Source organism: Oryzias latipes, chromosome 7 (genome assembly GCF_002234675.1).
Source record: "Oryzias latipes chromosome 7, ASM223467v1".
NCBI lineage: Eukaryota > Metazoa > Chordata > Actinopteri > Beloniformes > Adrianichthyidae > Oryzias > Oryzias latipes.
In genome coordinates this window covers 7,670,689-7,695,540 of record NC_019865.2, presented here as the reverse complement: position 1 = coordinate 7,695,540, position 24,852 = coordinate 7,670,689, and the positions used below count along the sequence as shown (strand labels likewise).

Genomic DNA, 24,852 nt, shown 5'->3' with positions numbered 1-24,852 from the left:
ATATTAAAAACCTTTCTTCCCTGCTCAATCTAAGGTCTAACTCATGTGGAAGCAACAGTCAATGCCTTGGTTGACATAATTCACGCGTACTGCACATGCGAACTGGATTACATCAACGTTGCTTCCAAAATCTACATGCAAATGTTACTGTGCACTGTAAGTACATTTGTTTTTTTTTATCAATAGATTTATCTGTAAGCCTAACAAGCATATGGTAAATGATCAGGAAAATTAATTATCTGATTGGATTTTTGATGGTTTGTTACTATGAAACTGTTGTATCATTTGGTATATTTAAGAGTAAAATGATAAGAAGTAAACATGCATTACTTGAGATAAAAAAAATGTGTTTATATTTTCAGGATTCTGCTGTAAGCTTTGCTTGTAAGCAGGCTTTAATCAGAGTACTGCGGCCGAGAAACAAACGGCGTCATGTGACCCTTCCTTCTCCCCCACGCTCCAACACACCCATTGGTACGTTTACTTAGACTTATAGCAAACTATCTCTGTGCATTGTCGTTAGAGACTATCATAAATCATGCACTTATTTTCTTTACTTTAATGTACTTTGACCTAAATATAGAAAACCATTAAGCGCACCAATGGTTCTATTTAATTCTTTATTATTTATTTATCACTTTCTTGTTTGGCCATCGAACTCTTTCTTAATCCACTATGTGTAAATCTTTCTATTAAACCTTTCTTGAGATTATTTCTTTTTTATTTTGACATTGTTCCCTTTTTTAACTCTTAAAACGATTTGATTTCCAATTTTAAACTCAGTTAAAATGGTTTTAATTAATATAGTTTGACAGATCTATGCCCATACTTGCTAATAATTTGAATTTTTGCTTGTTATTGTGTTAATCTTAGCCTTTAGTCTATTTTTTAGGCATCTTTTTCAACCAGGTAGAGCGAACAACATTCACAAATGTATTATAACAAGTACTACAGCTTTCTTGATCCTTAATCCAACTTTCTTTCGTACTTAAACTTTCTCTTGTCATTGCGTCTTAGCGCTGCAAGCATGTCTGGTCATCTGATATCTTTAGTTACTTTTCTTTATCAGGAGACAAGGATGATGATGACGATGATGATGCAGATGACAAGATCCAGTCATCTGCAATCAGTCGAGGAGAAGAAGGCCGACAGGAGAGCCAAGAGCAGAACGAAGTGGATCATGGTGACTTCGAGATGGTGGTAAGGCAAAAACGAGTCTGAATATACGATGTTTATGTGTGCTTGTGCACATTGTGTGTACTTCATGTGTTACCAGGCATGCAAAGAGTCCCCCCCAAAAAAATCAAAAAATATGTTCTTTCATAGCCATACTTTTGTTTGAATTTAGTCTGAATAAAGCAGACTTTTAGAGAATGTGAGTCATAAATGTGTTAAGACACATTTTATGGTCTTCTCAGTCTGAGTCAATGGTCCTGGAGACAGCAGAGAATGTTAACAATGGAAATCCATCTCCTCTGGAGGCTTTGCTGGCTGGAGCTGAAGGTTTTCCCCCAATGCTCGACATCCCTCCTGATGCTGATGATGAAACGATGGTAGAGCTGGCCATTGCTCTCAGCCTTCAGCAGGATCAACAAGGTATTCAGTTTCTGTGTATTTTCATGTAGTGGTAGTATATTCTTTTAAATCAGTACTTATGAAAGTAAAAACTAAACAGATTTTTCTGGAGACCTTTTCTGTTCAAAAAATTCTAAATAATCAGAAGACTCATTCGTAAACTTTTTTCTGGGCTTTTTTTTGTCTTCAGGCAGCAGCAGTAGTGCTCTTGGTCTTCAGAGCCTCGGTCTGTCTGGTCAGGCCCCAAGCTCTTCCTCCCTAGATGCTGGAACTCTTTCTGACACAACAGCATCAGGTAATAAGACCAATTAATTTTCAATAATTAGCATATTATTTTCTTTTTGTAATTTCTTTCTGTGTTTATGTTCACAGCTGCAACAAAAATCAGTTTATTAAGTTTAAGAAAAACTGATATGTTGTTACTGAAAGTTGTACAGATTTTCAGTTTTTATTAATTTTGCTAATTTTGTTTTTCAATCAATCCTGTTCAATGCCAAAACAGTTTTTTTATGACACTGCTTTAAATACACATTTTTAAAAACGCAAGTTTTAAGTGTTTTTTTTTTGTAAAAATGTTTTAATACATTGGTAATGTACAAGTATAACCTAAGATCATGTAACCTGGCCAGATGACCGTGGTGTATCTGCTGTTACAGCTATTGCTATGATTTCAGCCCCGGCATCAGATGATGAGGGCAGCACAGCTGCTACTGATGGCTCCACCTTACGGACCTCCCCGGCTGAGCATGGGGGCAGTGTGGGCTCAGAGAGTGGGGGTTCTGCCATCGACTCTGTAGCAGGGGAGCACAGTGGTGGGTTTTTATAGAAATGGATAGACCAGTCTATTGTTAAAAATGCTATCTGTATAATAGTTATATTTACAATATTTGCTTAATGTTTTAAAATTAATTTGCAAATAGGCAATAATTCTTAAACTGTCTGTTTTTTCCTTTTTTATATATTTTATCAATGTCTAAATGTCAGGTTAAAACATTCCTAAATCATCCAAAATCAATTTAAATTGATTAAAAACACAAATCTGGAAAAACACTCTTTCATCGTAAAATGAAAAGCAATTCGCTTTTAGATATGAGGGATTGCTTCCAGTTTGTTTTGACCCTCTGTCGGTTGTTTGCTTGTAGTGTCAGGACGCAGCAGTGCCTATGGGGACACTGCAGTCGAGGGCCATCCTGCCGGTCCAGGCAGTGTAAGTTCCAGCACTGGGGCCATCAGCACCACAGCAGCACAACAAGAGGGAGAATGCTCCGAAGGGGAAACGGAGGGAGACATCCACACAAGCAACAGGTCAGACACCTTAACATAGGAGAGTTTGTCATTTGTTTAATCACATGCATTAAATGTATATTTCATAAATACATTTGTTACTTAGATTTTTGTGAAGCACTCCTGGCTTTGTGCCCAGGTTGCCCTCAAGTGCAGGCCAGACTTATAAAGTCTAACCTCCAGCTTGAGTTAGTAATACATTTGAGAATAGTTTAGAGGATTGCTATTATGTGGTTGAACCCATCAAAACCAGGCATTTAGCATCGAGTTGGGCAAGGATCTTTTAAATTTAGCACAACAATTATGTGTGAGGAATGGAGTCCCATCACAAGTAAACAGAGGTATTTTATCAAAGAGCTGGACTTTAGGTGCAAAAGTTTGATGTGTATTCTTAATGTTAGTATGGTTAGTTGTTCTAAACTAAGAGACCTGCAGCACTGACTGTTGATTTTGTTTTTCTCAAGGTTGCACATGGTTCGACTTATGCTCCTGGAGCGCTTGCTTCAGCACCTTTCGCAACTTCACAATGTTGGAGGAGTTCAAGCCATCCCATACATGCAAGTGATTCTTATGCTGACATCTGACCTTGATGGGGAGGATGAAAAGGATAAGGGTGCCTTGGATGATCTGCTTGCACAACTCATTGCTGAGCTTGGGATGCACAAGAAGGTAACCACAATCTTTTCAAAATGAATTTGGCTCAAATAATTTTCATTATTTTACTAAATGAATGCTACTGTTTTTCAGGATGTATCCAAAAAGAATGAGCGAAGCCCTGTCAATGAAGTTCATCTGGTCATCATGAGGCTGCTTAGTGTGTTCATGTCCCGTACCAAGTCTGGGTCCAAATCTACCTCTGAGGTAGATTCTCTTGTACCTGTTTCACAAACATGTTTAGTAATTGTACTTTAACTCATTAACGTTGAAGTACAAAGGGGGGCAGCCGTGGTGCAGCAGTAGGGCGGTCGACCTCTGATTGGAATATTTCAGTTTTGGGTTCTGCCTTTCCTGCTCATATATCGAAGTGTCCGTGGGCAAGACACTGAACCCCACCTTGCCTCAGGTGGAAGGTTGGCACCAGTGTTCGGCGGCGGAGCCGCCAACTGTGTGTGAATGGGACTGTGACTGTAAGGCGCTTTGGCCTTTTGAGGAAGGTAGAGAAGCGCTATACAAGTATACACCCTTTACTATTTATTAAGATGAAGCCAATGATACATTAATTAACACAGTGGCAAGCTTTAAAACTAGGAAGTTCTTCAAAGTTACGAATTGTTTTAGTCAACTAAATGCTCTTTTAAGTGAGGGGGACCTTGCTCAACTATGATAAATTACCCTTTCAGATCTGACATACCCCCTTTTGTTAAAGTCGTAGTCACAACTGCCTCCTTATGGGTAGATATGGGCTGTCTGCAGGCAAAAAATGGGCAAACCTGTTCCGGACGCACAGGTGGCTCCCACAAAATATCGAGGTTGCAGACCGCTCAGTGAGCCCGTAGAGCTACAGGCTACAGGTTATAGCGCACACTTAAACAACAGGTAAGGGTGAAGTAGGTGAGATGCTAGTGTCATATGGAAATTTCATTTTTTTCAACCCACCCCAAATCCTGCAGACTGTGTAAGGAGCCTGTTAGTGCTGTTCACGTGATAAGAATTGGCTCATCCTGTTAGAAAAATAGGAAATGAATCTTAGCGTAGTTTGTGTTGCTATCTTAGTGGTGTCCTATGGGCACTTGCATATAACGTGCACACCCGTGTATGCAGCATTTAAACAATTCCAGAAGGGAGCCAGTCCTTGCTGTAGCCTTTTTTAGTTTAAATAGCAGACAGCTATAGGAGATGCAGCCACCCACAGCAGATCAGCAACAGCCAGAGCATGGATGACGGGAAGTGGCTATGTGATCCGGATGTTAATATAGGGCAGTGTTTTTCAACCAGTGTGCCGCGGCACACTAGTGTGCCGTGGGAGATGGTCAAGTGTGCCGTGGGAAATTGCCCTCATTAACTGCACTAACAACATTTTCCATCTCCAGGATTTCAGCTCTTTGTTCATCCAAACAGGCCCTGATAAAACACTGAGTAATTAGGAATATAAAAGATCTTAAAATTACTTTTTCTTTGTGTTTATTTAATTCTATTAAAGACATTTTGATAATTATGACGGTACGGCGATTTACCTGCAGCTATACTATAGCAGTTTGCGGAAAAGTCCCCGCCCCTTTAACTGTCTCCGCCAATCATTCTTGAAGGCTTAATCACATGTCATCAGTCTGACCAATCAGAAGTGCTTAAAGTCTTCACTTCCTTGTTCTTAATTCTGCTGATAAAGTCGCTCAGTTCTAACATAAATACCAGCTAAAGCTCGTCTTTAGCGCTGTAGCTTTCCACAGAATCCGGTGTCAGACCGTGGAACAAGTGAACAAAACAATGAAGCTCAGAGACGCGAGTCTTTCTGCCGTTTTCCTGCCGTTTTCACACTACATCTCCCATGATGCATTGGCTTAAAGGTACAGCGCATATTGAGTCGACCTTGTGAAATGTCTTGAAACCACAACAAACAAACAGTTTCTAAATTTCCTAATTTAACTTTTATTTCATCTCTTAGAAAAAACAGCCGCAACTTCCTACTTTTTCTGCCACAATTATCACAAAAATCCACGAGAGACTGCGGCAGGGGGGGGCTGTCGATCAATACAGACCATGAATTTCTGCTTTTTTTTTGGGGATGCTGGTGTGCCGCGGGATTTTTGTCAAGGTTAAAGTGTGCCGTGGCTCAATAAAGGTTGAAAAACACTGATATAGGGATCCGGCCCCACCAAAATAAGAGTGCCCAGGTGTTCCAAATCTGTTAATGTAAGTGGGGCCCTGATCCGGGTTACATTGCACCTAACTAAGTACTCAAGTGTGGAAGCACCGTGCAACAGCACCTGCATGTTATAAATGCTTGAAACGTATCCTTACAAATACTTCACAATACACTTAGCACACACACAGCAATGGTACCTTCAATTTCCATACAACAATGGTACCTTCAATGTTCATGGCTTCATTCAAGTAGGCTCTAAGAGCCACAAGGGAACAGCAAGACACACCTGTGCTCCCTTTAAAATGCAGCCGCACCTGTTTACGACCCTCCACGGGCCCAAACAACTCAAAAACCTGCAGGACTCGTACGGGTCAACCCATATATTGGTGCATGTGACTATGGCTTAAGACAACACACAGATGTAGCTTTTGGTATGAACTGATTTAGATTTTTGGAGGAACACAATGTTACCGGCTGTACTTTATTATTAGATTATTGTATTGTGGGACAATGAGCTCTGCACTGGTTTTATACCCAGCAGGTTCTGGGTTCAATCCTTGGTACAGTCACAGTTCACTTGTGTCAGCAGAGGCATCCCTGAAAAAAAAAGGAATACCAAAAAATATGAAAATAAAAACACGAGGGAAGATGACTGACTGTCAACTTCAACATATTTATATACCATGTCTTAATTGTTAACTTCCATCTTTTTGTTTTTCAGTCATCATCCTTGATTTCCAATGCAACGGCAACTGCTTTGCTCAGCCTGGGTGCCATCGATTACTGTCTCCATGTGCTGAAGTCCTTACTAGAGTTCTGGAAGGGCCAACAAGGAGAAGAGGAGCCTGTGACCACCAGCCAGCTCCTCCGCACACACACGGCCTCCTCACCCCCTGACATGAGTCCCTTTTTCCTTCGCCAGTATGTGAAGGTATGAATCGGATTATATTTTTCAATAAACTTTAAACATTGAGGGTTTTTTTTCCAAAGAACTTTGATTTAATGATACTTTATATTTACATTTAAGTCCTGTTTTTGTTTCTCTTAGGGACATGCTGCTGATGTGTTTGAAGCATACTCTCAGTTGTTGACTGAGATGGTCCTCCGACTACCATATCAAATAAAAAAGATTGCAGACTCAAACCCACGAATCCCAACACCGATATTTGACCATTCATGGTTCTACTTCCTGTCCGAAGTAAGTTTTATTTTTCATAATAATTGCTGTTTAGGGGGGGGGTCCTATGCAGCTTTAACAATTCCGTCTCTTTCACTCACTCTTGTACTCTAGTATCTGATGATTCAACAGACGCCATTTGTCAGGAGACAAGTCAGAAAGCTTTTGCTGTTCATTTGTGGCTCAAAGGAAAAATATCGTCAGTTGCGAGATTTGCACACTCTGGACTCTCACGTCCGTAGCATCAAAAAGCTTCTGGAAGAGCAGGGCATCTTCCTCCGTGCCGGTGTGGTCACAGCTACATCTGGTTCAGCTCTGCAGTACGACACTCTCATTAATCTGGTGAGTGTCCTCTTAACTGAATGCAAATTAAAAGATTGTAAACTGGGATGATGTGTAAAACACTTTTCTCCTTGTAGATGGAACATCTTAAAGCGTGTGCTGAAATTGCCACTCAGAGGACAATTAATTGGCAAAAGTTTTGCATGAAAGATGATTGTAAGTTGCATATTACTTTTATGATTATAAAACACATTTAAAGCCATTATTAATAAATATTTTTTCTCTCTCTGTATTTTTTGTACCTCTCATTTTTCTTTGTGTCCAGCTGTTTTGTACTTCCTGCTCCAAGTCAGCTTCCTCGTGGATGAGGGGGTTTCTCCAGTTCTGCTTCAACTCCTCTCTTGTGCGCTGTGTGGCAGCAAAGTTCTAGCCAATTTTTCCTCTACTTCTTCCTCTGTGTCTGGAGGTGGCTCTGGTAGTGCTGGACAGACATCAGCATCCCAGTCCTCTCAGAGCAAATCCTCCAGCAAAAAAAGTAAAAAAGAGGATAAAGAAAAAGATAAAGACGGTGAGGAAGAATAAATGTTCTTTTCACTGCTCATTGTGAATTGGATTTGATATAAATATAATATTTAATTCTGACCTGGATTTTTGTGACACTGATCATAGGTGAAGGGGCGAGCAGCCAGGAGGATCAGTTGTGTATGGCTTTGGTCAATCAGCTAAACAAGTTTGCAGATAAAGAGACGCTGATACAGTTCCTGCGCTGTTTCTTGCTGGAGTCTAATTCCTCTGCAGTACGTTGGCAAGCCCACTGCTTGACATTGCACATATACAGGTACTTTAGGCGACCCACTTGTAACCACAGTGCTGCATGATTATTTTAGTAATCATGTCGTCATAACACGTCCTTTTGTTTTTAAAAAATGTCTCTTTAGGAACTCCAGCAAATCCCAACAAGAGCTGCTGCTTGAACTGACATGGGCGATATGGCCAGAGCTTCCTGCCTATGGCCGCAAAGCCGCCCAGTTCGTAGACCTGCTTGGATACTTTTCACTCAAAACCCCGCAGACTGAGAAAAAGGTTTGTTTTAGTCCAAATCATCACATGATCATTGAGCAAATTTCTTTTTCACGTTTGTCTCCTTTTCTGAAAGTTTTTTCTTTTAGCAACGAGTAATAATATTAATGTTAATAATACATTTTAGTTATAAGGCGCCTTTCTGGGCCCTCAAGGTCGCCGCACAGCATGTATACAGTATAAAAATACAATAAATAGTTAAAACAACAACAATTTAAATACATACATAATTAAATAAAATGTATATAAAACATGAAAAGGTCACTGCTAAACTGAATAGGCCAGGAGAGTGAGCTATTTTAAATTCAATGTCCAAACTTTTTTTTTTCCAAAAAACATTTAATGCCAGAAAATAATTAGCTTGCTCCATAAATTATCATCTCCATTGTGTGAAAAAATCTTATTGAAAATAATAGAAATACTTTGTCAATCAGTGTGTTTTTCTGTTCTCCCACAGTTGAAGGAATACTCCCAAAAAGCTGTGGAAATCCTCAGGACTCAGAACCACATCCTGACAAATCACCCCAACTCCAACATCTACAAGTACATAATATTCAGACAACAGCGCAATGCTTGTATTTAAATTTTGCTAACTGTTGTTTTTGTCCTGTAGCACTCTCTCTGGCTTGGTGGAGTTTGATGGTTTTTTTCTGGAGAGTGATCCATGTTTGGTGTGCAACAACCCAGAGGTCCCATTTTCAGTAAGTTTGACCCCCACCTTGCAGTTTTCACATTTTTGAAGTTCTGTTATGAGTCTTTTTTAAGACTCTTTGGTTGATCTATAACTGTTTTTTTTTACTCCTAGAGTTGTGTGCTTTTACATCAAGACATAAAAACTTTGTGTGGCCAAATCCCTTTAATACACCCTTTTCACTGCACGTAGGAATGACAGACGACATTAAGGATGATAATTTTCTTTCAATTGGTTTTGTCTTTTCATTTTATCCTACCAGAATATTAAACTGTCATCTATCAAAGTGGATACCCGGTACACAACAACACAGCAAGTTGTAAAACTAATCGGAAGCCACACCATCAGCAAAGTCACAGTAAAGATCGGGGACCTTAAACGCACCAAAATGGTTCGAAACATCAATCTGTTTTACAACAACAGGACTGTGCAGGCTATTGTGGAGCTTAAGAACAAGTATGACTCAAGTGTCTCGTCTGTTTTTGGCTTAATGTTTTATTTACATACAATTTTTTACGTTGTACCTTGATCTTAAATGAAATCTGTTAACCATCATCTGTTTATAGGCCTGCTCGTTGGCATAAAGCTAAAAAAGTTCAGCTAACTCCAGGACAAACTGAGGTGAAGATTGACCTTCCCCTGCCAATTGTGGCATCTAACTTGATGATCGAGTTTTCCGATTTCTACGAGAACTACCAGGCCTCCACTGAGACCTTGCAGTGTCCTCGCTGCAGCGCCTCGGTGCCCGCTAACCCGGGGGTTTGTGGCAACTGTGGGGAGAACGTGTACCAGTGCCACAAGTGCAGGTAAGTTGTGGCCTTCCACTGCAAGAGTTTTCTAGAAAGAAGTTTGCTAATAATGAAGTTTGAATTGTTGTTGCTTCTAAGGTCTATCAACTATGATGAAAAAGACCCCTTCCTGTGCAATGCTTGTGGTTTTTGCAAATATGCTCGATTTGACTTCATGCTGTACGCTAAACCATGCTGTGCAGTGGATCCCATTGAAAATGAGGAAGACAGGAAAAAAGTAAGACCTTTTTTAATACCATTCATACAACACTAATGTATATTTTTAAGACTTGTACCTTATTTGTGTCTGATTTCCTTTTTATTTCTCTTTTTAGGCTGTGACAAACATAAACACCCTGCTGGACAAGGCTGACCGGGTCTACCATCAGCTGATGGGTCACAGGCCACAGTTGGAGAGCCTGCTGTCTAAAGTCAATGAGGCAGCACCAGAGAAACCCCAGGTGTGTCTCAGCGTAAATGCAACAGTTTAACACCCTGAACAGAAACAGATGCTTGGATATTGTTTGAAATGAACGAGTATCATTCCAATCCTCAAATAAGCTGTTGCAAGTTCAGAATCATAAACAACCTTTTGGTATTTCAGCATTAGTATCCTTCCATGCTAGTTTTATTTGTAGTAGTTAATATTTTTTGATTATTGTTGGACTGCATGGTGTTTTCAGAGACACTGTTTTTGTTTTTCATTTCTTTTTTCATTGTTTTAGTAAATACTTTTATACCTAATAATGCTTGTAACTTGTTAAGTCAGGTTTATGCTTTATGGATGATATACAGATTGGATTTTATCCAAACAGAATCGGTTCTTCATGTGGAATTACATAAAGACTTATTCATCTTTTTCTTGGCCCGTGGTTTTGTCTAAATTCTTTCTCCATTGTTCACAGGATGACACAGGGGCAGGTGCAGGACTTGGCGCATCTTCTGCCAATGTCAACAGATACATTCAGCAGTTGGCTCAAGAATACAGTGGAGACTGCAAGACGTCATTTGATGATCTTTCAAAGATCATACAGGTTAGAGGTCATTAATTATTAAGTCGGCATACAAAGTTTTTTTCAATACATATGTCACTTTTAAAATGGATTTGAAACATTTTGCTTTAACAGAAAGTACTTGCGTCACGAAAAGAGCTGTTGGAGTACGATCTGCAGCAAAGGGAGGCTGCCACTAAATCATCTCGGAGTAGCAGCAGCAATCAGCCCACCATCACTGCCAGTCAATACCGTGCCCTGTCTGTGCTGGGGTGTGGCCACACGTCCTCAAACAAGTGTTACGGCTGTGCCTCGGCGGTCACGGGTCACTGTATCACACTGCTCCGTGCACTTGCTACCAATCCAGCCCTCCGGCAGATCCTGGTTCTTCACGGTCTCATCCGGGAACTCTTTGAATATAACTTGCGAAGAGGCACAGCAGCTATGAGGGATGAAGTTCGTCAACTGATTTGTCATCTTACAAGGTGAGTTTCTTCTCATTGTTTTTTTTGTTAAATGGAAGAAAATATCACTTGTTGCAGCTTAAGTTCAATACGTCAAACACGTTGCCATAGTGATACCCCCAAAAATATTTGTTTTATTCCCATGGATAAAATTCCTAATTTTATTGTTTTACTGTCTGAAAATATAATTTTGTTAGATGGACACCCATCTTTTTTTGTGTTTCATGGCATCTCATACATTCTTGTTTCAGGGATCATCCAGAAGCCACTCAGCAAATGAACGACCTGATTATTGCCAAGGTGTCAGCTGCCCTTAAAGGTCACTGGGCTAACCCCGACTTGGTATGTCTTCTATCTCGTTATGGGATTTTTTAGTTTGTTTTTCGAGCATTATAGTCTTTTGTTAAACACTTTATGCCCTGATGCAAAAAAAAAGCATTCCTGCATTACTTGCTGCCTGTAGCTTGTTAAATTTTGTTGCAGAATTTTACTGTATTGAAATGAACACATTTCTCTTCACCTTTAGGTTAGTAATTTGCAGTATGAAATGCTGCTGTTGACTGACTCTATTTCCAAAGAAGGAGGATGCTGGGAATTAAGGCTGCGATGTGGTAAGATTAAGAAATCACTTTCAACTCATAAGAACCCATGATGACATCAGTGTAGCAACAAAACATCAGGAATATGCTGTGTGGTCCACTTGGTTTGTGGTATATCCCACATAACTTCAGTATTTAGGAAAAATGGGTCTGGTTTCTTATGGGTTCATACTTCTGAAAGATTTTGTGGCAAAAGTTTGTTTTGAAGTTATTGATCACATTTGATAAAAAAAGGTTTGCTTTTATGTAGCCTTGTTGAATTTATGTTTCTCTGTTTTTTGTTTTTTAGCTCTCAGTTTGTTTCTCATGTCAGTCAACATTAAAACACCTGTGGTGGTGGAAAACATCACTCTCATGTGCCTGAGAATTTTACAAAAGCTGATAAAACCTCCAGCACCAACAAGCAAAAAGAACAAGGTAAACACTTTGGGGCTCTGCCATTCAGTCACAGTTATTTCTTTTTTTGTTGTTGTGGTTTAGCAACTTATTACAAAAATAGTTCAATTAATAGCAGGCTAATGCGGTCAGCCATATGTATTAGTTATTTAGACTGCACTTTAATGGTTGGACTTAAGATTTCAAAAAGGACCATAATCCCTGCGAGTCAGGAGAAAATGTGGAAAACTTTGACTCAAAGTATGCGTAGTTACTGATTTTTCTATTTCCTTGTATTTTTCTAAAAGTCAAATTTCAGACAGAATTGCAAAACAAAAGCTATAACATATTTACTTTTTTAAATACACATAACGGTGTTAACAGAGTGCAAAGTTGTTTTTTGCTCACACATAGATTATTGTGTTTACTTTTGTTTTAAGGATGCTGCTGTTGAGTCTCTCACTACAGTTAGGCCCTACAGTAATGAAATCCATGCTCAAGTTCAGCTTTGGCTCAAGAAGGACCCTAAAGCATCTTATGATGCCTGGAAAAAATGTCTCTTAGCAAGAAGTGAGTTTCCGTGAATGTATATGCTCATTGCACCACACTTCATTTTTTACTAGGTTATTTTAACCAACAAGAAAATCATCAAACTGAATTTTTTTCTGTTTGCATCGCTACAGGCCACGAAACGGTGTCGAAGCCTCAGGGAAAGGCTGAGTTGCGGAAACAGTACTTGTTGGAGAAGTATGTATGGAAGTGGAAACTGTTCATGAGGTCCAGGAAAGGGGAAGGCCTCTTCCCTCGACTGCTCAAACTGAGCCATAATAACTGGCTGCGCCAGGTAATGAAATACTTTAGCTACACTATTATGGTCTGTTATTTGCAAATTTAAATGAAACTGAGAGTCAAATCCTTCTTAGGTTTTGTTCACACCGGCCACCCAGGCTGCAAGACAGGCCGCTTGCACAATTGTGGAGGCCCTTACAACAATACCCAGTCGCAAGCAGCAGGTGCTTGATCTGCTCACCAGGTATGCCTGTTACACACGAATACTGCAACTTTAGCAAACAGTAAAGAAGCACAAATATATATTCATAGATCACACAGCCTGGACATCCATAAGATATATTGTTATGTGATGTTATGTGCATTGTATATGATGTATAAATGCACTTTTTGCCCATCAGTTACCTGGATGAGCTGAGTGTGGCTGGAGAATGTGCTGTGGAGTACCTGGGCCTGTACCAGAAGCTGATTAAGCCAACTCACTGGAAGGTTTACCTGGCTGCCCGTGGAGTTCTACCCTACATTGGAAACCTTATAACCAAAGTAATTTTTTACTTTAGATTGTTTCTGGATCACATTCTTTTTTTTAAATTATGTAAATACAAAACTGACTTCCAACCTTTGCTTTTACACCACCAAAGGTTTTTTTTCAATCTTGAACAAATGAGAAAAAAATTACAATAATACAAAACTTCAGGTCCAGAATTAACTTATCAGAAATCAGTAACGTATTTGATCATTTTAAAGAATGGGATGCAGCAGAAGAGAAACCGAAAGAATCCAAGGAGGTTTAGATATGACCCATTAATTTATGATAACAACCACCTCGTCAGGCTTTGTCTTTTATATATTTAATTACATTAATGGCACTGTGGCCTTGCTTTGGGGTAATTCTCTTTAGAACTCCAAAGCCGCACATTATTTATATCACAGCGGCGACGAGCGCACGCTGCGTACAGATACTGAAAGATCCATGTAAGATGCTATTTTTAGCTGAAATAAAACGTTTATGAAACAGTTTGACCCTGGTTTTATATTTGTGAACACAACGATAGTTGTTAGTTAAAAATGTGATTACAAAATAATGCGTTTACTTTTTTGTAATCACAATTAAAACAAAAATTTGGCACCCCTATTTAGTTTATCTCAAGTAAATATAGAGACTTTTTTTCCTTTTGGATTTTATTATTGATTTTAAATTTCTGTCCAGGAAATAGCCAATCTTCTGACTCTGGAGGAGGCGACACTGAGCACAGACTTACAGCAAGGCTACGCCCTCAAGAGCTTGACTGGTACGTTTATGGTCATTTCGATGTACAATCAGACATCACAAAGCGCAGCATTTGTTGAATAAAATAAAATAAATTAAATAAAATGTATGCATCTCTGTAGAAGCTCCTTTAAATGTTAAAAAACAGATGTTTGTTTTTTCAGGACTGCTGTCCTCTTTTGTGGAGGTGGAGTCCATCAAACGACATTTCAAGAGTAGGCTGGTTGGCACGGTGCTGAACGGTTACCTGTGCCTGAGGAAGCTGGTGGTGCAGCGGACAAAGCTCATCGATGAGACTCAGGACATGCTTCTCGAGATGCTGGAGGACATGACGACAGGTCTCCGCTGACGCTCATTTAAATGATATAACATTTACTTTCTCACAGATGTCACTTTTTATGGAAGTATTTTAGTTTTTTACTAATAATAGACCAAGCTTTTATGCAGTCATGCTTTGAAAAATTAAAAAATGACATGTTTTTTCATTAAATGAAAAGTTGCGTAAAAATTCAGCTAAACAGTGATTAATGATCATACTCGTGCAAAGTGATTGTTATCTTTTGTAATAATTACAAACCCTGAACTCCTTATAGGAACTGAGTCTGAAACCAAGGCTTTTATGGCCGTCTGCATAGAGACTGCAAAGCGCTACAATCTGGATGACTACCGAACGCCTGTCTTCATTTTTGAGAGACTGTGTAGCATCATCTACCCGGTGAGCTTCCTCTTAATAAGTCAAAATTGTTGCAGTAGATTAAAAATATAGTTGGAAAAATGTTGGTGAATGTCAAATACATTATAATAAATCCATTTTATGTTTATTTGATTTAAAACATTTACCTCATGTATATCTGTCACATTCCTGATAAGTTTTTACTGAATAAATTGTTTTCTAAAATCTACTTGAAGTGAGAACTGACTTTTGCTCCGTTTGTTTTTTCTCCATAAAGGAGGAGAATGAAGTAACAGAGTTCTTTGTGACTCTGGAGAAGGATCCTCAGCAGGAAGACTTCCTGCAGGGTCGCATGCCTGGAAATCCCTACAGCAGCAATGAGCCTGGCATCGGTCCTTTAATGAGGGACATCAAGAACAAGATCTGTCAGGACTGTGACCTGGTGGCACTTCTGGAAGACGACAGCGGCATGGAGGTAAAGCAACTCTCTTCTGTACCTTTCTTTAACAATCATTCTAATTCGTCATAAAGTGAATCAGATCATGTATTACAAAAGTGATATATTAGCCATCTGATCCCCTTAGCTTTTGGTCAACAACAAAATCATCAGTTTGGATTTGTCAGTGGCAGAGGTCTACAAGAAGGTTTGGTGTCCTACAAATGAGGTAAGTGTAAAATCACATCATGCATTTCTTATAAACTGATTTGTGGTATAATTTGGTTATTGACAGATGAACCTTTTTTCCTCAAAAGGGTGAACCAATGAGAATAATTTATAGAATGAGGGGTCTGCTTGGAGATGCTACTGAGGAGTTCATAGAATCTCTGGACTCTACCACAGGTTTGGTTTTCTTCTGTATCTTTTTTATGTTCCCCCCCCTTTATTTTAGATGTTTTTTTTAAGTATTTCACCTAAATATAGCATTGCATTTGTGTTCATAAGGAGAATATGAATTATTAAGCAACTGTTTTCTTCCTTATTGCAGATGAAGAGGAAGATGATGAAGAAGTGTACAAGATGGCAGGAGTGATGGCACAGTGTGGGGGCCTGGAGTGCATGCTCAACAGGCTGTCTGGAATCAACGATTTCAAACAAGGACGACATCTGCTCACTGTAAGGCAACTCTGTCCGTCCGCCTTGACCTTTTTCACTCTTTGTCCCTAACTAACTTCCACAGCAGAACTTTGAAAAAAAAAAAAACCATGGTAGAAAACTGCTGCCGCTTTACAACTAACTCACCAAGTGTCATCCTTTTTGCTAGTTAAAGTAAAATTAATGTAGGGCTGCACGATATGAGGAAAACTTGCGATATGCGATATTAGTGATCAATATTGCGATAACGATAAATTTGCGGTAAATAAACAAATAGAAAAATAAACAAAAACATCATTCCCATTTCATTGCAACAGTTTAAAAATTATACTCCAAATGACCCTCATCGACATGGGGGACAAACGTCAGGGTGGCTAACCCTGGTCCTCAAGAGCCTCAACCCTGTCTGTTTTCCAATTCTCCCTAGACTGCTCGATAATGATAACCAAAATCAGGTGTGTTCAGTCAATCAGGATGTGAAATCACTTGAGTCAGCCAATCAACAGCAAGCTGGTTAAGGAGAGCTGGAAAACAGGCAGGGTTGAGGCTCTTCAGGACCAGGGTTAACATAATAGGGCTCCATCTGATTGGTCAACAATGGGAAGGCGTCCATCTGATTGGTCAAAGCATAAAGGGATTTATTTGATTCGTTAAATGCTTCAAGCTGCTAGAAGATTGTTTTAACACATTTTGGGTTTGCGATTTATTGCGATATTCGCCGTCTTTTGCGATATGCATATTGCAGAGCTGGATATTGCGATAACGATAAATTTGCGGTATATTGTGCAGGCCTAAATTAATGTTTAATTTGTTTGTTCAAAAGATTTTCCAGAGAGAACAGAAACGTATCTAATTGCATTTTCATGTTTGCGTCTCCCTCAGGTTTTGCTGAAGTTGTTCAGCTACTGTGTGAAAGTGAAGATCAACAGGCAGCAACTGGTCAAACCAGAGATGAACACTCTCAACGTCATGCTGGGAACCCTGAACTTGGTCGGTGGTTCTGTTGAAAAAGTTTACAGTCAGATACTGTAGAGGATGTTTATTAATTTGAAACAAAATGACTCATACAAAGTGTTTAATAAATCGTTTTCTTTATCAGGCATTGGTTGCAGAGCAGGAGAGCAAAGACAGCGGTGGAGCCTCTATTGCTGAGCAGGTTCTAAGCATTATGGAGATCATTCTGGATGAAGCAAACGCAGAGATTTCTGAGGACAAGGTAAGAGTGAAGCCACTACATTCACAAATATCAATAGGCTTTGAACAGTAAAATTACAGCTGTCGGGGGTTTCTTTTTTTATGTTTATTTTGCAGGGTAACCTTCTGCTCACAGGAGATAAAGACCAACTTGTCATGCTGTTGGACCAGATCAACACCCCCTTTGTGCGCTCCAACCCCAGCGTGCTTCAGGGTCTGCTCCGCATAATTCCATACCTGTCCTTTGGCGAGGTGGAAAAGATGAAGATTTTGGTGGAGCGCTTCAAACCGTATTGCAAATTTGACAAGTAAGACCCACAATTTTACAGTCATCACAGATGTTTAAGGTTGTAAAGCCCCCCACTACACACTTTGTAGCCTTAAAATACTCAAAGTTATAAACCTTTGTAGAAAAGTAAGTCAACTACTTTGAAGGTTATCAGAAACCTCACAGTACTTTAAGTAGAAGTTTATTTAAAACTAACTTGTATGTGTTTTTTCCTTAGTTATGATGAGGAGCACAGTGCAGACGACAAAGTGTTCTTGGATTGCTTCTGCAAAATTGCTGCTGGAATCAAAAATAACAGCAATGGTCATCAGCTAAAAGATCTTATACTGCAGAAAGGAATCACACAGAGCGCACTGGACTACATGAAGAAGCATATCCCAAATGCAAAAAAGTAGGTCTACGTCAGCATTGATCTCTTCAGAAAACAAGCGAAAAGCTCTAATAAGATGTGATGACATGCTGGAAAATGTTTTTTTGGTGCTTTGAACAGTCTGGATGCAGATGTCTGGAAGAAGTTCCTCTCTAGACCAGCTCTGCCTTTCATTCTTAGACTTCTGCGAGGTTTGGCGACACAGCACCCCCCCACACAGGTACAGAATACAACAAATTTCAACTGTAGATGTTTGATTCACAAGGATTTTCTATTATTGCTCCGTCCTGCTGTGCAGTGGTCCCTCATGTATTGCGGGAGTTACGTTCCAAACATAACCTGCAATAGATGAAATCTGTGAAGTTTTCACTTTTATTTTCTACAATAAATACAGATTTTAGGGCTACAAGTTCGCAAAATTGCACAACAAAAAAATCTGAAGCAAAAGCCTCATACAAGCGTCTTAAGCTGAGCTTTTGTGATGAACAGGAGGAACATGACTGAAAAAAAATCTGCAAATGTGTGAAACCGCAAATAGTGAAGCGCAAATGCGCGGGGGGTCGGAAACTGTAACGGGGGACCCCTGGGATGAAAATATTACACCTTGCATCATAGTTTATACAAGCCGTTTTTTGGAAACAACTAACTGCACTTTATCCCTCTTCTGTGTGTTGCTCAGGTACTGATAGGAACAGATTCAATAACTAACTTGCACAAGCTGGAGCAGGTATCCAGTGATGAAGGCATTGGGACTCTGGCAGAGAACCTTTTGGAAGCGCTAAGGGAGCACAGTGATGTGAACCTGAAGATCGATGCAGCTCGCAGGGAAACCAGAGCGGAGAAGAAGCGGATGGCGATGGCCATGAGACAGAAAGCCCTGGGAACTCTGGGCATGACGGTACCTGTAGTTTCTTTACATTTTTTCACCTTAATGTTGGTAGCCTTAGTCTGAAGTATTTGGAGCTTTTCACACAGCACGGCTTCATACGATAAACTCTTTGTTGCGTCTTGATTACAGACCAACGAGAAGGGGCAGGTCGTCACGAAGACCTCACTTCTGAAACAAATGGAGGAGCTGATAGAGGAGCCGGGTCTGACATGCTGCATCTGCAGGGAGGGTTACAAGTTTCAGGTACCACTGCTTTCCCAGGAAAGCAAAATTCTGATTTTCTCTTCTATTTTATTCTGATGGAGTGTTTTGGCAGAGGTGTTGTCCTGCTGCTATAGGATGAGGGTAGAGATGGGGGGCAAGGAAGAACAATAATGTGATGTAAAAAAAAAAAAGCGCAAATTCAAAATGAGTAAGCGGTGGGCTATTGCAATGTTTAACAGAAAAGCTTAAATCTATAAGAAATAATTCACCTTTAATCTAAACTAAAATTATCCTCTAACAATTTTTTCCCCCTTTTTTTTCAAGCCAACAAAAGTTCTGGGTATTTACACTTTCACCAAACGTGTGGCCTTGGAAGAATTTGAAAACAAGCCTCGCAAGCAACAGGGGTACAGCACTGTGTCGCACTTTAACATAGTTCACTACGACTGCCACCTGGCCGCTGTCAGGTAAAGACTTACAGATGCACTCCTGCTGGTGGTTCAACCGCTTTTCACTTAAATAATGGTGTTTTTGTGACCTGCATCAGGCTGGCTCGTGGGAGAGAAGAGTGGGACAGCGCCGCTCTTCAGAACGCCAACACAAAGTGCAATGGACTGCTTCCAGTGTGGGGGCCGCATGTGCCGGAGTCGGCATTTGCGACTTGCTTAGCAAGGTGAGGCCGTGAAACCAGCAATGTCTATTTTTTATTTGTTCATTTGTAGTGAAGTGGCTCTTACTAGAAAATCCTTTTCTCGCACAGACACAACACGTATCTTCAGGAGTGCACAGGCCAGAGGGAGCCCACATACCAGCTCAACATCCATGACACCAAACTGCTGTTTCTGCGTTTCGCCACGGAGCAGTCGTTCAGTGTGGACACTGGAGGCGGTGGACGAGAGAGCAACATCCACCTAATTCCCTACGTTATCCACACTGTGCTCTACGTCCTCAACACGTACGGCTTTAAATTTATACTGCTGATCTTTGCGGGGATAATTTGTGTTTTTTAAGTTCAATTAGACAGACACTTGTTTAAAATCGTTGCTTAATCCTTGAGACACTCTACTGACTTGATAAATTATGATCCAGCACAAGGGCTACATCCCGAGAAGAGAAGAACCTGCAGAGTTTTCAGGAGCAGCCGTGTGAGAAATGGGTGGAAAGCTCGTATGACGTTGAAGGATCCCACTATTACACCATCTTGGCCATGCACATCCTGCCACCTGAACGGTGGAGGAGTTCACGTTTGTATTTCCTCCGAAGGCTCCTGGCCACGTCACACGCCCGCAGTGTCTCTCCAGTCTTCACAAACAAGTATGAGACTTCTTTTTTTTTTTCTTTATTGTTGTTTTTCATTGTTTCTTTCAGCCCTCTTGCGTACAAAATGTATTCAAAGCGCCTGTGACGTAATTAGATGTTATTATATTGATTTTATGTCTACCTAAACTCTTTTTCACTCGTCTTTTGACCCCTGTTTATGCTCACATGTGAGCGTTCCTGTTTTTAAATGTAGGACCGACAACCTCTTGTTCTTTTTTCAGACTCACAGACAAAGCGCCAAAGGAATATGCCGTCTATCGCTCTCCACTTCTCTTCTGGGGCCTGGTTGATCTCGTCTATGACATGTTCAGGGTAAAGAACTAAACACTGCTGCAAATTCCCTCCAGGTGGGGTTGTTGTATGTAGTTGCATTGGTCTGAGAGCTCCTTGTTTTTCATTTACAGAAGGTTCCTACCAGCAACACAGAGGGGGGGTGGTCCTTCTCACTGGCAGAGTACATCCGTCACAACGACATGCCCATCTACGAGGCGTCAGAGCGAGTGCTGAGGGCCTTCCAGGATGAACTCATGACTGCTGAGTCTTTATCAGAGTTCTGTGATGTTGTAGGTCAGTACATGAGAACAGCTAATGTTTTAGCTCAATTTAAAAAGTATTGTTTTTTTTTTTTCCCCCCTCATGCTTGTTTGTTTGTTTTTTTTCTTGCAGGTCTCCTCTCTGAAATCCCCAACCCTGATGTTTTCCTGCAGGACTTGTTAAACTCTTTGCCCTGATTCAACATCAAACTGACCCTTTGACACAAAACAGCCCTGCAAGGAATGTTGGGACATTCACCAACTCAAAAACAAAACAAAGAAACACCCAACAAATCACTCTGTTTACACCCTCACACAGATTTCACACAACTATTATACACTATGCTTCTACTAATACTCCACCCCTATATGCCATCTCATAATTAACTTTGGGCAAAAACGGTGTTTAAAAAAAAAAAGCACCATTTGCTTTTGGAAACTAACAGGAATTCAGTGGTAATCAGAGCATCGTGAAGGAGGATTCAGCTAAATATCCAGTTGTTTTGTGCGTTTTTTTCCCAACAACAAAGCTGAAACTTTGCCTTTGTCATCCTGTTTGTGGTGGGAGAATTCAGTTACTCATGTTTAAATGACCTTAATCTGGTTGTTTTAAATAGGTTATGAATTCTGTTTTTGTTGAATCCTGTTTTGGGCTTTAATCCCTCCTCCCTCGTCCTCGTATTTGATTGCATTGATAACGAAAACTGTTTTAGGAATTTGACCCACCACATAGTTTGAGTGCGATTTGATTTTATCTGTTTTGTTTGTTTGTTTTTTCTTCCGTTTGTTTGCCATAGCTTTGTGTTGGTCATTTTTTTTTAAAGCGAAAGGTTCTGTCACATGCAAGCACCTCTCCTGTTCTTCTGGGTTCTTGCTGTTTGGTCTACATGTGGGTTAGAACTGGAATCTGCGAGAAGGTCAAGTAAAAAAATGTTTAAAAAAAAAAGTGTGTTTAACGTTTGTTTTATCGTCCTTGGAAGCAAAATGGGGGAACGAATGATGACCAAGGTTTTGTTATTTTTCTCCCAATCTATGCCTTTAAAAGTAAATGTTGACCTTGTGGAAGATTCCATTTGGTGCAATGAAGAAAAATGGTCTAAATTAATAAAACATACTTGCATTATGTCCTTAACAAGTTTTGTCCTTGATTAAGATCTTCAGTTAGTTTTCTTTTCATCCGTTGAATTCCTCCTGCTTGTAGTCTGGTTTCTGAATTCCTAAATTCCTGGTTTCCATTACAACAAAAAAAAAGGTTCCTGGAAAACGATCTCTGGATTTACAGATAATCACAGCAGTCTCGTATTTTCCAGATGAACGCATGGAGTGCTGTCATCCCCTCCCAGGTTTATTGTCATGTCTTTTCCCACTGCTGCGTTGTTCAACTGTTGCTGAATGTCTGCTCTTTGAACTTAGCCAATGATTAATAAAGAATAATTCCAAATTCACTAAGGGGAAACCTTTTCTGTTTCTGTTTGCCTTTTAACTAAAACATATCACCCAATTGTTTTGATCACAGTCAGTAGTTTCCCCACGAGGACTGCTGTTCTATCCAAAATAAAAGTAGGAGGAATAAATTAAAGGCCACCTGGAATTATATTTTTACTAATACCACGAAAACATGCAGGCAAAAATAATTAACAGCACCTTAGCAACCTTCCAACATACATCATTTATCCTTTAATTGAATGGTTTTTTAAAATGTTATTTTATTAACCCTGTAAAGCCCAATACATCAAAAGAATGATGGAAAATTCTAATTTTTGGGGGATCAGTTTTTCTTTTAAAGCCTTTAATGAAATCCACAAAAAATCATTTTTAATGAGTTATAGTGTCAATTATGATTTGCTAGCTGATTTGGTCACTTCTTGGTTACATGTTAGTTTAGGATGAAGTACATACATCAAATGTTCAGGGGGGGAAAAATTATAATTTTTTGCTTTCTGTACTTATTGTCACTGTAAAATCTCCCCGCAAAAACATTTGTTAAGGTTTCATAAAAGCAGCTATTTTGAAATGAGCAGGAACCCTCTTTTACTGCCCCTAGTGGAATGTTGATGAACTACAGTGCAGAAAACATGGACAATGGTTTTTGGATCATGCTAATGATAAAGGGCTGTCAGAAATGTGTGTCTCAATTATGATATGAATGATTATACCGGGTTAACCTTTATTTAACCCGGAAAACTAGATTACTACTCCATTTTTCAAGGCAGCCCTGGCCCAGAGAGCCGGACCCATTAAAATACAACATTAAATGTTTTTGTTTATATGCAAAACACTTGTTTTTAATTGAAGGAAAATCTAAAAAGATACTTGGAGTATTATAAGACACAATTTCCTGTGTTGTTGAGGTTTCTGCTTGAGTGCAGGACAAATGTCACAGATCTTCACATTAATCTTCCACATCTTCCGCAACTAAATAAATCACAGAATTTTAAAATATTAGTTGGTTTTCATTTTACAATAAAGTTAAAAAAAAACTGAAGACATTTTGAATTTTTTTTACACTTTATTAAGAATTGCACTTGAAAGTCTATATTGCACTTTGTCATTTATAGCTCTCAGCAGGAAAATGTCTCTAAGAAAAATAAAAAAATAGAAAAACTTCTAGCAATGAAGGAAATCATTTACTAAAACGTATGCACAAGCATAAACATGAACCTTTCATCCAAAGGAATATATGGCTTTCCATTTGACAATTCTACATCACATTAAGAAGACTTGAAATGGTTGTAGACCAGTAGATCACGGTGTTGGTGGTCAGGTTTTTACAATTTCTGCTACGTTTGAAGTTAAAACACTTCAATAAAAAATGTGGGAAAAAAGTTTTTTCATTTTAGTTTTGTTTTTTGGCAAAGCTCCCGTTCCAAGTTATGACTTAAGTTAGAAGCTTGAAGATGTCCTCTAACTTAGTCCCATGTCTGGTTCTGGTTTCTTGCACTTGTCGAGTTACTCCTGGCAGCACAGCGGTGCCATATCCTCAGCAGCTGATGCGATCAGTCTCATGGCTTTTCTGGAGCACTTGCTGTAGCCATCATGGAGAATGAGAGCCCTCTTGATGGTGAAGAAAGAGACGGTCTTGTCCCACACGTCGGAGCTGATGCTCCCAGCGCTGAGTTGCCTCTCCAGCGTTGAGCGGATCCTCCCAGCTCTTTCAACACATTTTCTTTCAAAAAGGCTCACCCTGCACATTCTGAGGAGAGAGAGGAGGACATGGAGAGGGGTCAAATTTTGATGGTTAAAGAGAGATTTGATTACAAAAGTAATTAAACTTCACAGGCATCTAAAAAATGCATGATAAAAGCAAAAACCCTTGATGCCAGAACAAAATTGACTCCAAACTTCTACAATCTAAACAGAGAAGAGCAAAGTTTTCTTCATTTGAGCTTACGTTGTTTGCTGATTCCTCATGATGAACATTTGGCTGAATGAAGTTCTGGAAGTCCTGGGCTGTGTGAAGTACAAGAGGTGCTCCGGGTTAGTATTTCGTCTGCAAGACCTCCCCCGTTTATGTACTTAGGCCGGCTCTCCCGTCAGTTTGATGTGATGTTGTTTCTCACAGGATCCAGCCAATCACAAGGCTGGATCATGACAATAGAATATGAATGAATTGGTTGAATTTGAGGGACACAATGGCAACTACCCAAACAAACAGGTGGGAGGGGACCAATGCCAGTCTCTTGCTCTTAAGTTGATGCTCAACAATGAGGGGAATGCACTCATCATTGTAAGAAATGTGGTGGGAACATTGAGGGAGAACATCTGTCTGATGACGTCCCGCAAGTGGCTCCATTCAGCGTTGTGGGGAAAGAGATGTTAAGTGAAGGACAGAGGGCTTTTGATTTCTCTGATTTCAGGATTCTTCTTAAAGCATTAAAGTATGGAAATTATATATGTTCAGTCCAAACTGAAAGACTGTTTCTGAACACTACTGATTTAGGATTCAACATTTTCTTAGATCTCTTAAAGATGCTCTGTTTGTTAATATGTTAGATTTTGAGTCTTACAGTGAAACAATGCTTGGAAAAAGTTTCCCACCTTCGACACACTTTTCTCACACACTTTGCCTATTCATTATATGTGTCTTGCTGTCAGTTTTTCAAGTTCTCACGGTGAGC

At 39.7% G+C, this 24,852-nt stretch overlaps 1 protein-coding gene and 1 long non-coding RNA gene across 10 annotated transcripts in view; one reads left to right on the top strand and one right to left on the bottom strand.

Moving 5' to 3' along the window:
- The window catches only part of ubr4 (ubiquitin protein ligase E3 component n-recognin 4), a 54,345-nt gene extending 32,166 nt beyond the window's left edge, over nucleotides 1–22,179 (top strand). For 7 of the 9 annotated variants that reach the window (XM_011476888.3, XM_011476887.3, XM_011476884.3 and 4 more), the window contains 52 exons: nucleotides 35–156; nucleotides 363–474; nucleotides 1,070–1,200; nucleotides 1,419–1,596; nucleotides 1,766–1,870; nucleotides 2,250–2,387; nucleotides 2,718–2,880; nucleotides 3,324–3,528; nucleotides 3,607–3,720; nucleotides 6,384–6,593; nucleotides 6,711–6,860; nucleotides 6,954–7,181; nucleotides 7,259–7,337; nucleotides 7,447–7,689; nucleotides 7,791–7,959; nucleotides 8,060–8,204; nucleotides 8,659–8,744; nucleotides 8,815–8,902; nucleotides 9,155–9,348; nucleotides 9,459–9,698; nucleotides 9,780–9,918; nucleotides 10,016–10,141; nucleotides 10,586–10,714; nucleotides 10,808–11,157; nucleotides 11,388–11,478; nucleotides 11,663–11,747; nucleotides 12,025–12,152; nucleotides 12,551–12,680; nucleotides 12,794–12,954; nucleotides 13,034–13,143; nucleotides 13,301–13,442; nucleotides 14,110–14,191; nucleotides 14,334–14,507; nucleotides 14,763–14,884; nucleotides 15,120–15,317; nucleotides 15,427–15,507; nucleotides 15,596–15,683; nucleotides 15,829–15,956; nucleotides 16,818–16,925; nucleotides 17,035–17,151; nucleotides 17,247–17,437; nucleotides 17,636–17,809; nucleotides 17,909–18,008; nucleotides 18,468–18,686; nucleotides 18,807–18,920; nucleotides 19,206–19,348; nucleotides 19,429–19,554; nucleotides 19,642–19,836; nucleotides 19,971–20,195; nucleotides 20,423–20,513; nucleotides 20,606–20,768; nucleotides 20,868–22,179. In XM_011476888.3, coding sequence (XP_011475190.1) covers nucleotides 35–156; nucleotides 363–474; nucleotides 1,070–1,200; nucleotides 1,419–1,596; nucleotides 1,766–1,870; nucleotides 2,250–2,387; nucleotides 2,718–2,880; nucleotides 3,324–3,528; nucleotides 3,607–3,720; nucleotides 6,384–6,593; nucleotides 6,711–6,860; nucleotides 6,954–7,181; nucleotides 7,259–7,337; nucleotides 7,447–7,689; nucleotides 7,791–7,959; nucleotides 8,060–8,204; nucleotides 8,659–8,744; nucleotides 8,815–8,902; nucleotides 9,155–9,348; nucleotides 9,459–9,698; nucleotides 9,780–9,918; nucleotides 10,016–10,141; nucleotides 10,586–10,714; nucleotides 10,808–11,157; nucleotides 11,388–11,478; nucleotides 11,663–11,747; nucleotides 12,025–12,152; nucleotides 12,551–12,680; nucleotides 12,794–12,954; nucleotides 13,034–13,143; nucleotides 13,301–13,442; nucleotides 14,110–14,191; nucleotides 14,334–14,507; nucleotides 14,763–14,884; nucleotides 15,120–15,317; nucleotides 15,427–15,507; nucleotides 15,596–15,683; nucleotides 15,829–15,956; nucleotides 16,818–16,925; nucleotides 17,035–17,151; nucleotides 17,247–17,437; nucleotides 17,636–17,809; nucleotides 17,909–18,008; nucleotides 18,468–18,686; nucleotides 18,807–18,920; nucleotides 19,206–19,348; nucleotides 19,429–19,554; nucleotides 19,642–19,836; nucleotides 19,971–20,195; nucleotides 20,423–20,513; nucleotides 20,606–20,768; nucleotides 20,868–20,932 — 7,595 coding nt within the window. In that variant the 3' untranslated portion in view covers nucleotides 20,933–22,179. The remainder of the gene's footprint in view (nucleotides 1–34; nucleotides 157–362; nucleotides 475–1,069; nucleotides 1,201–1,418; nucleotides 1,597–1,765; nucleotides 1,871–2,249; nucleotides 2,388–2,717; nucleotides 2,881–3,323; nucleotides 3,529–3,606; nucleotides 3,721–6,383; nucleotides 6,594–6,710; nucleotides 6,861–6,953; nucleotides 7,182–7,258; nucleotides 7,338–7,446; nucleotides 7,690–7,790; nucleotides 7,960–8,059; nucleotides 8,205–8,658; nucleotides 8,745–8,814; nucleotides 8,903–9,154; nucleotides 9,349–9,458; nucleotides 9,699–9,779; nucleotides 9,919–10,015; nucleotides 10,142–10,585; nucleotides 10,715–10,807; nucleotides 11,158–11,387; nucleotides 11,479–11,662; nucleotides 11,748–12,024; nucleotides 12,153–12,550; nucleotides 12,681–12,793; nucleotides 12,955–13,033; nucleotides 13,144–13,300; nucleotides 13,443–14,109; nucleotides 14,192–14,333; nucleotides 14,508–14,762; nucleotides 14,885–15,119; nucleotides 15,318–15,426; nucleotides 15,508–15,595; nucleotides 15,684–15,828; nucleotides 15,957–16,817; nucleotides 16,926–17,034; nucleotides 17,152–17,246; nucleotides 17,438–17,635; nucleotides 17,810–17,908; nucleotides 18,009–18,467; nucleotides 18,687–18,806; nucleotides 18,921–19,205; nucleotides 19,349–19,428; nucleotides 19,555–19,641; nucleotides 19,837–19,970; nucleotides 20,196–20,422; nucleotides 20,514–20,605; nucleotides 20,769–20,867) is intronic. The other 2 variants (XM_011476882.3, XM_011476886.3) reach the window with 2 other exon arrangements.
- A 1,044-nt stretch (nucleotides 22,180–23,223) lies between these two features.
- LOC101166127 lies at nucleotides 23,224–24,271 on the bottom strand. Its single transcript, XR_177404.4, has 2 exons — nucleotides 24,126–24,271; nucleotides 23,224–23,927 (listed from the first exon to the last, which is right to left on the bottom strand). It is a non-coding gene; the product is annotated as an uncharacterized LOC101166127 (long non-coding RNA).
- Between the last annotated feature and the right edge of the window lie 581 nt (nucleotides 24,272–24,852).